The sequence below is a fragment of the Muscardinus avellanarius genome (genome assembly GCF_963383645.1).
Source record: "Muscardinus avellanarius genome assembly, chromosome: 5".
NCBI lineage: Eukaryota > Metazoa > Chordata > Mammalia > Rodentia > Gliridae > Muscardinus > Muscardinus avellanarius.
This window is the reverse complement of record NC_137790.1, coordinates 115,188,316-115,197,614: the sequence shown is the minus strand read 5'-3', so window position 1 is coordinate 115,197,614 and position 9,299 is coordinate 115,188,316. Positions and strand designations below refer to the sequence as shown.

At 38.7% G+C, this 9,299-nt stretch overlaps 1 protein-coding gene across 1 annotated transcript in view; it reads left to right on the top strand.

The window, feature by feature from the left end:
* Positions 1-1,041: 1,041 nt before the first annotated feature.
* The window catches only part of ANKUB1 (ankyrin repeat and ubiquitin domain containing 1), a gene marked incomplete at both ends in the record, with an annotated part of 28,220 nt that continues 19,962 nt past the window's right edge, over positions 1,042-9,299 (top strand). The window contains 2 exons of the mRNA XM_080695735.1: positions 1,042-1,131; positions 2,901-3,044. Coding sequence (XP_080551861.1) covers positions 1,042-1,131; positions 2,901-3,044 — 234 coding nt within the window. The remainder of the gene's footprint in view (positions 1,132-2,900; positions 3,045-9,299) is intronic.

Here is a 9,299-nt window from a genome sequence, read left to right as displayed (position 1 = left end):
AGGATCACAGGTTTGAGGACAGCCTCAGCAATGAAGCAAGGATCTCAGCAACCTAGCAAGACCCTATTTCAAACCAAAAAATAAAAAGTGGCTGGAAGTGTAGCTCAGAGGCAGCCCCTGGGTTTAATCCCCAGTACAAGAAAGAAAGAAGAGGAAGGGAAGAGAAAAGGAATAAAAAGAAATGCAAGATGATTGCTCTGTCCTACTTAACAGAGTGGGCTTTGAGATATTTCTGACCAACTCCAAGGGAGGCTGAGGGAGATAACAATAGTGAACTGTCCTGAGGAACCTAAAGCCAAGGACTGAAAGAAATTCGGGCTATATTGTATCGCTGCTCAGCAGATTCCATTATGCGGGGATGTGAAGGGAAAGGCACACTTGCCTACACATTTGTCTCCCTGGTGCAAGTGAGTATTGTTCTGAGCCCCGTGGCAGGATTAGAAATACTGCCAGAGGACAAGTACACTGAGTTGTTATGGAAACCAGAATGCTCCGACTCAGAGTTATTTACAGAGAACTTTCAGGATTATCTCATTCACTATAATCAACTCCCTCTGGCTTTGCTCCATGTCAGTGTCCCCCCCAATCAAAGATCCATTTTTAAGGGTTCTTCAGTCAGCTGGATTGAGTAAATATCGACTCAAGAGTCAAGCGATGGCGGTCACAGCACTAATGTGTCATTTGTGTGTAGGGTTTTTGTTTACGAGTGTGAAGCTTGTTCACACTTGCCTCTAACCATTGTTGCCTGTGCTGGTTTCCGTAATACAGGACCAGGGTGGCTGCTGACCACTGTCAAAGAAAAAGGTTTCCTCCCCCCTCGAAGCTGCGGCGTCCAACGCTGGGGTACTGTGCACTCGGCTCTTCGCGTTCTCTCTACTCGACGTTAAGGCTGGACAGCGACAGCCATCCAACTTTGTTCTTAAGTGTAAATTGGAATTTTTCCAACTATCGAGCAAGATCTTTGAAAAACAGTGGGACTTGGATGGGGGAGGAGGTTATTTGGGGGACTTTTGTTGCTTTGTTGAGAAAGTAATTGCAACGATGAGGATTTTCATAGCTTTTGAAGGATCTTTTGAACCGTTTGAGGTCTCTGCAGATGAAACTGTGGAAGCCGTCAAGCTGATGATAAAGGTATGAGCTTTGACTCCACAATCCACTGACGTGGAAATTCATGTTAGTTATGCAGCACAGTATAAAATGTTTCAAATATAGATGGAGAGAGGAAACTAAAACCCTGTGAGAATATCACTACTTGTTTACAAGGTAGATTGATAATAATATAGTAACTTTGAAGGTGTTTGATAAGAAAGCAAACTGAGCCGGCCAATTCTCAGGAAAAACTAAGACGTTTCACTTCTCTTTAGGGAATCTGTGGGTTGTGCATCAGCAAAAGAGTATTACTGCAATTCTTCATAAAAGGACAAAAACATGAGCACTAACTTTAGGCTATGAATGTAGAATATCCCGGTTGTCTGGTGTCTCATGTGATAAGCAAGCAAATATAAACATAAAATCAAAGGATTTGGAGAGCAGAGGGCATTTTAGAGGATTATGGGCAATGACTTCATTTTGCGTTCCGAGAAAACTCACATTCAGAGATGTTATCTCACCAGGGACCACAGCACTAGAATAAGAAATAATTTGGGTACAGTGTCTTTCTTATAAATATTATATAAATATTTTCCTTAAAATAAAATTAATTAAAATATTTATTTTCCGATGATCAAATATTTAACTTGGAGACATCCATTCCCATTTGCTAAGGAGCATTTATTGAGCCAGAGTTACATAATAGTTGAATTTCTACAACCTTCTAAATCTTCTAATAGGGGATCTTAACCTTTGTATATCATGAATCCCTTTGCAAGTCTGATAAAGCCTATGAACTCTGCTTCAGAATGTCCTTAAATGCAAAAAATAAAATACGTATGACAAAAAGGAAGGCAGTTATATCGTAATACGATTTTCAAATAATAAGTCAAATTTGTGACATAGTGACATATGATAGAGCTTGTATTTTTTTTGTTTTGTGGTAGTGGGAATTAAACTCAGGGCTGGTTCTATCTCTAAGCTATACCCCCAGCCCTATTTTATTTGTTATATAGAAATTGGGTCTCACTCAGTTGCTGAGAGCCTTGCTAAGTTTCTGAGGCTGGTCTTGAACCTGAGATCCTACTATCTCAGCCTCCCAAGCACTAGGATTATAGGCATGTGCCACCACATCCAGCAACAGGAGATTTTTTTTTTTTTTTTTGGTGGTACTGGGGTTCCTGGAAGCCCTTCTCCCTCCGGGCTACACTCCCAGACCTATTTTATATTTTTGAAACAGGGTCTCTTACGCCAGCGCGGCTGGCTTCGAACCTGCGCGATCCTCCTGTCTCCGCCTCCCAAGCGCGGGGATTACAAGCGTGCGCCACCACGCCCGGCTGCAGGAGATTTTTTAAATGAGCAATTAACTAACAAGTTCTAGCAATGCATTTAATAACTATTATGCTTTCAAAGTAATGTTCAGTGTAAACAATATTTTTAAATCTCTGCAACAACAATCATGTGACATAAAAATATCTGTAATTTTCATTGCTGAGAAAGTCACAGGTACAGCTGACTATTGCTACTTTAGTGTGTTGCCTACAACTATAATTTAAGAAAACTCTTAATTTTATTTAGAATTAATAAAAATGATGATGTTGTTGTTTTCCTCACCTAGATTCTATCCATAAAGATTTTTGGAGGAGGTGTCTATAGATTCCATCCTAGTTAAGAATCTTGACCAATACTCCCCTTTGCTCCCAAACAATTATAATGCTCAGTGGGAAAATGTTTTAAGACAAAGAGAGATGACATTTCTGGTCTAGTAATAGATATTCACTTTTTTTTATAATATGCTATTGGTCTTTAAGGAATATTTCCACATTCCTCTTTCGGAAGACAAACAAGGCAGGAGGTATCTGGAGCTAATGTATGCTGGCGCCTCTCTAAGAAACAGTTGGAGTCTTGCTGATGTTGGAATATCTTTCTGTTCTATTCTCAAATGCTTTGTTAAGGTAGGATGATCAGAATAACATTTGTCCAACGTGCCTATCCTGCTTCCAATTTAAGTTGCAGCTAACCCAACCAAAGTAACTGTAATGTAGAAAGTCTCTCTCCTCACCTTCTCCTCTTGACTGGTCTCATGCATGCTTTCAGCTATACAAGGAAGGAAGACATGGAGCCTGGAAAAAGCCCCCTTGTCTACTACTTCTTCCCGTCCCCTCTCCATCTCAATTGCTGCCTGGACCAACCAGTAATCAGAGTTCACCACAAGCCAATAATAGAACAAAGCCCAGGGGCAGATCTTCTGGAATATTGATAGAGGAAGAAGGGAATTAGGTCCCTCTGGGACCACATTGATTTTTATTAGGGGCAGCATAGTGAGGAAGAAGAAATTCTTAGTAACAATAAAAATATGGGGCAGTGTCTATATCCAAATCTAGCCCAAATAGCCATACTAAATTAGACATACATATAATGGAGATAGCCTTCTCCACTTAAAGAATGTACTTTAATCAGTGACAAACCACTTTGTACTCATGGCTGGTAGTTAAGAACTTTTCAGAACCCTAAAATTGAAAAGATACAAAATTATTTGCCTAGATATTTTCTGCTATCATTATTCTTAACTTGAAACATTTTTTTTTTTTTTTGCAGGTTTGGGTATGGAATCCAGGGGCATTTGACCTCCGAGCTACACCCCCAGCCCTATTTTTTATTTTGAAACAGGGTCTCACTAAGTTGCAGAGGGCATCACTAAGTAGCTGAGGCTGTCCGCAAACTGCGATCCTCTGGTCTCAGCCTCCCGAATGCTGGGATTACAAGCGTGTGCCACCACGCCCAGCTGTGACAATTTTTTAAAAGGGACAAGCAACCCAAAATACTTAAGAGCTGTTGTGCTAAAGTAGAAGTCTTATTCTGTACTCTTTTTGTTCCATATGAAAAATGAACCTCAAGAAATTTTAAAGTACACATTCTCCATTAAATGGGGCACTTACTTTCTCATATTTAGCATAAAAATGTTTAAGCCCTGCTAGAACTTAGCACATGCCTGCAATCCCAATACTTGTGAGGCTGACAGGAGGATCACAGATTCAAGGCCAGCCTCAGCAACTTAGTGAGGCCCTCAGCAACTTAGTGAGACCCTACTTCAAAATAAAAAAAAAATAAGTCTGGAGGTGCAGCTCCAAGGTAGAAAGCCCCTAGGTTCTATCCCCAATATCATATACACACACAAAAATGATCGTGGTCAAAGTTAACTCTTTTAATGTTTTAATGATTGACTCAATGGATGTTTAAAAGGAACACGCTCAAGCCAGGCGTGGTGGCCAGGCTGATAATTCTCAGTACTCAGGAGGCTGAGACAGGAAGATTATAGGCTGGTGACCAGCCTCAGCAACTCAGTGAGACCTTGTTTCAAAATAAAGAATAAAATAGGGCTGAGGTTGTAGCTCAGAGGTAGAATGTTCCTGGGTTCAATCCCCAGTACCACACACACACACAAAAGGAATACTCTCCAATACTAATTAGTCAATACAAGTACTAAATGATAACAATGCATGATTCCATTCATATAAAAAGGTCCATATTTTTATGTTTTAATGATTTACAAGAATTTAGTCATGCCTTGTTTTTACATTCTTGAAGAATACTTATCAAGAAATGAAATTAAAACAACTGTGTTTTTTTTCTATTTTTTCTCCCTCTGGTACTCAGAAAATGGTAGCATGATACTTTTAAAACAGACCAAAATCTTTAATTTCTTAAACGTCTTCTCTTTATGTATTTAGATATATTTACATGTTATGTTTTTGGAACTGCATAGGCTCAACCCTCTAAAATTTTCCGGAATTGTGTGATGTCAATGATAAGGTTCAAGGTCTTTTATTGTTTGCTTGCTTAGAGATAGAGATGAAGTTCAATACAGATATCTGAGCTGGCTACAAGAATCTGGTGGCTCTTCAGGGACCTATGAAAAGTGTTTTTTTAGGTAAGGACTAACTTTGTTTTTATTTAAAACAAATATTATTTCAGTTTGACTAGGTAGCTCATTCACATGGCTCTAAATTCAAAATGTACAAAAAATATGCAATAGAGTGTCTCCCAGCTCGGTCTTCCAATCTCCTTCCCCAGGGGCATCCTGGGGCATCCTATGCTTTTATTCTACTTACAAAAACATTTCATGCGTTCCGCCAATTAACTATCCTTTAACAGAGTGATTCAAGCTTTGCACTGAACTCTAACCTTTTCCTGGAGTTCTAAACTGCTAACGACATGAACAGAATATAGAGGTAAAAGAGTTCATTCAAGAGAGCCAAGGCAGAATATAATTATGAGTCACGGGGCTGGCCAACAGACAGGGCTTAATTAAAAACTCTTGGGTTTCATGGAAAGCTTACCGATCTTTCTCTTTACTCTGTCCATTAGAATCACATTTAGAGCATTACTTCACTACTTTTATGAGGGGAAATAGTATCTTTGATCTGAAAGAAGAAAACTAAGAATAACCTAAATATTGTTTTCCATTTATGGAAAATATATTTTTTAACATCTCTCTTTTATTTCTACCTCCAAGCTATACCCCAGCCATTTATTTATTTATTTATTTATTTATTTATTTATTTATTTAACTAAGTCTCACTTAGCTTCTGAGAGTCTCAGTTACTGAGGCTGGTCTAGATAGAACCTGACTTTCTGTCTCAACCTTCCAAGTATTGGGATCACAGGCATGAACCATCACCCCTGGCTTTTAGCTCCTTTTTAGCTTAGATGATAAATATGGGCCTATTTCAAAAGTCCACAGTATTTACATATGTTTATGATAACAGCTGGTTTAAAATAACACCTGCTAAACCTCAAAGAATGCAGTCACACCAGCCCTGCACTGTTATGCTATTGCTGTATTACATAATTAAATAGACACAAATTTAGCCAGGCGTGATGGTGCACACTTGTAACCCCAGCCTTTGGGAGGCTGAGCAGGAAGATCGCAGTTCTTGGACACCCTCAACTACTTAGTAAGGCCCTTAGCAAGTCAGTGAGACCCTGTTTCAAAAAATAAAAAAAAAAAATAGGATTGGGGATGTAGCTCAGAGGTAGAATGCCCCTGGGTTCAATCCCAGTACTGAAAAATAAATAAATAAAATAAATAAATATACACAAATTTAAGTAGTACCTTTCTTTTTTTTTTAAACTGTGTTTACCTATATTCAAGTTAGTATTACCTTGTGAGAATCTGGGAAAGCTAGTCCTCAGATTTATTTTGATACAACTTAGAAATATCATGAAGTGAACCAAAAATCTTTTCAAAGTTCAAAAACTTATCAAGAATTCTTTCTTTCTTTCTTTCTTTCTTTCTTTCTTTCTTTCTTTCTTTCTTCTTTTTATTTTTTCAGTACTGGGGATGGAACCCAGGGACATTCTACCTCTGAGCTATACCCCAGCCCTATTTTTTATTCTTTATTTTGAACCAGGGTCTTACTAAGTTGCAAAGGTCCTCACTAAGTAGCTGAGGCTGGAAGTGAACCGAGATCCTCTTGCCTCAGCCTCCCAAATGCTGGGATTACAAGCATGTACCACCATGCCCGGCTTTTTTGTTTTGTTTTGTTTTTAGAAAGGTACACATAGATATTACGAACCCTAAAACAACTCCAAGATATTTAGGTTCCTTATTGTGCTTATATTCTTTATGTGGATTACAAAGTTTTGTTTGTGTGAAAAGAAGGAAAGACATTAGGTAAATATACAGGCAAGCTACCCTTAATAAACAAATTTGTAAAATTATCACTATTTTCCAGTTTCCCCATATATTAAACTTTTCCCTTTAATGACAATGTAGACACATTTGGAAAAGTGAATTAGAGGAGCAACATAAGAATGGTAGGGAAGCCAGGCATGGTAATACATACCTGTAACTTCAGCATCTGGAAGGCTGAGACAGGAGGATCACAGGTTCAAGGCCAGCCTGAGCAACCTGGTGAGACCCTCGACAACTTAGACTCTATTTCAAACAAAAAAATAAAGTGGGCTGGAGGTGTATCTGGGTGATAGAATATTCCTGGCTTCAATTCCCTACTACTACTACTACTACTACTACTACTAATAATAATAATAATAATAATAACAATGGGGAAAGAGCATTTCATTAACTTTTCTTTTTTTTGGAAAAGAACTCTTATAGAAGCCATAAAGAAATATTTTCTGTGGCATGCGTCTCCAAGTTTTATTACCACAAGAGTCAGTACCGATCGTCACAGCTGAGGCTGTTGCAGATCACTGTGCTGCTGTACACGGTGGCACTGGGCATTACTGAAGCTTAGGTTTTGTCCTGCACACAGAGGTGCCATTGCATCTGTCTCCTGCATTTTAACCCGTGGAAATTATTGCCGGAGTTTTGTTCATTCTTGTCACCCAGAGCCTAGAACAGTATGAGTTCTGAATTGATAAAGGCCTTGAGAGGCAAAGTTTGAAAACTAACCAGAAGGTATAATTGTGGTCCAACACTTCAAAGCAAGGTACTGAGAAACTTTACAGGGATCGGATTCTCTCCCTTTCTGTGGCATTACCCCGTCCCTTCTACCCTCAGGCACAGCACTTACCAATACTTTCCCTTTTCCTCTGTCTGTATTGTAGTTCTTAGTTGCAAGTAGCAAAAACAAACCATAGGGAATTTAAGCAGAAAATAAACATACTGAAGGGCTATTGGTAGTTCACAATCTTGCCAGGGAGATTGGAAAGTCAGGATCAAAGATAACACAGCCAGAAACATTTAAATCATGCCCCAAAACTAGCCCAGGATGGCCACTACTGCAGCTACAACTGACCCTTTAGCCAGGTACTGGACACACTGCCAGCCCCGTGGACAGGCCAGCGAGGCTAGAGAACTGCCATTACCTGAACACCACCTCGTCTGCTGTTTCTCTGTCTTATTGGTTCCCAGGTGTAGCTGGAGGAGGGAAGGTGGACCTGGTCAGGAGCATCTTATCACACACCCATTCCCTACCACTGCAAAGGGGCAACTATCTGTTAGGTCATGTCTTGCAGAACATCAAGTGGGCTCAGCCTCCCTAAGACTCCTAGTTCCCTTGCCTTCTTCCATGGCCAACTTTTACCAACCAAGTGCAAAGGTCAAAATACAGTTAATCCCTTCTGAGATCCTTGGAATGCTGTGGAAAGCTGTTTCATGGTGAGAAATCAGGTTAACTCTGTAGTAACTACTGAGTAGATGTCTACTGGATGAGTTGGACAAGTTTGTACTTTCTTCATAGGTCTGAAGTTGACTGCAAATGATAGACATTTTAGCTTTCAAAAGGTACTGTGAATGTAAAAACACCAGAATCCAGGAGATTCATATGGAGCTTAAATTTTCAATACACTTTTATACACAGAAACATGTATAAACACATTTCCTCAAAATGTATAACTTACAAGTGAAAACATTTCTAAAAAATAGATATCTTTTCTAATATGAGCCATAATAAAAAGTATAGAAAGAATTTGGTGAGAAAAGTTATTTTAATTGAGGTTTCTATCCTCTCCAGGAGAAGCTTATGAAGTCATCTTGCTTGGAGTTTTTTTCAGTTCAACAAAACAAACAAACATAATTTCCCTTTTTGGCTTAATAGCCGGGGCAAGCTCCTGCTTGTTGGGTGCTGTAACTCCAAAGATACAGAAAAAAGGAGAATTTCAGCATTCAAAACTTGTATCCACTTGCTTTCTTTCAGTCTGTTTTTTTTCCAACTCTTCCTCTTCTATTGTCAATGTATATTATCCCCATAAATAGAATGTATTTGTTTTTATTGGAAAGTAGTACATTGTGCACGTTTCTCCCTCCATAGTAACTTGGTTTGTTAATCCTTGATTTGTTTGTAAGGGAAAAACTTTCATTTTATATATGTCCAACAATGTTTTGCACATGGTATTATTTATTTAATAGTATCTAACTTCCTTAGGTAAAACTGGCCAGCCTTTCCTGATTCTGAATATGTGGAGAGAAGTATTATGTAGACAGAGAGGTACAAAGATGCTTCTTTTATGTGGTTAGGGTGAGTTAGCAAAGTACTATTAATTGCCATCTATCTATCCTCTTTCCATAAAACATGAAGACTGCCTGCAACTCATGTGCCTCATTAGAATTCAGACTGGACTTTGCCACAAAAACAAGACATAAAATGGTAGATATGTAGAGTTAAAATGGTGTGATGTTACAGTTCTATTATGAATGAAATGGGCCTAGAATGTTATTTGACATTTCTTATGTATTTATATGA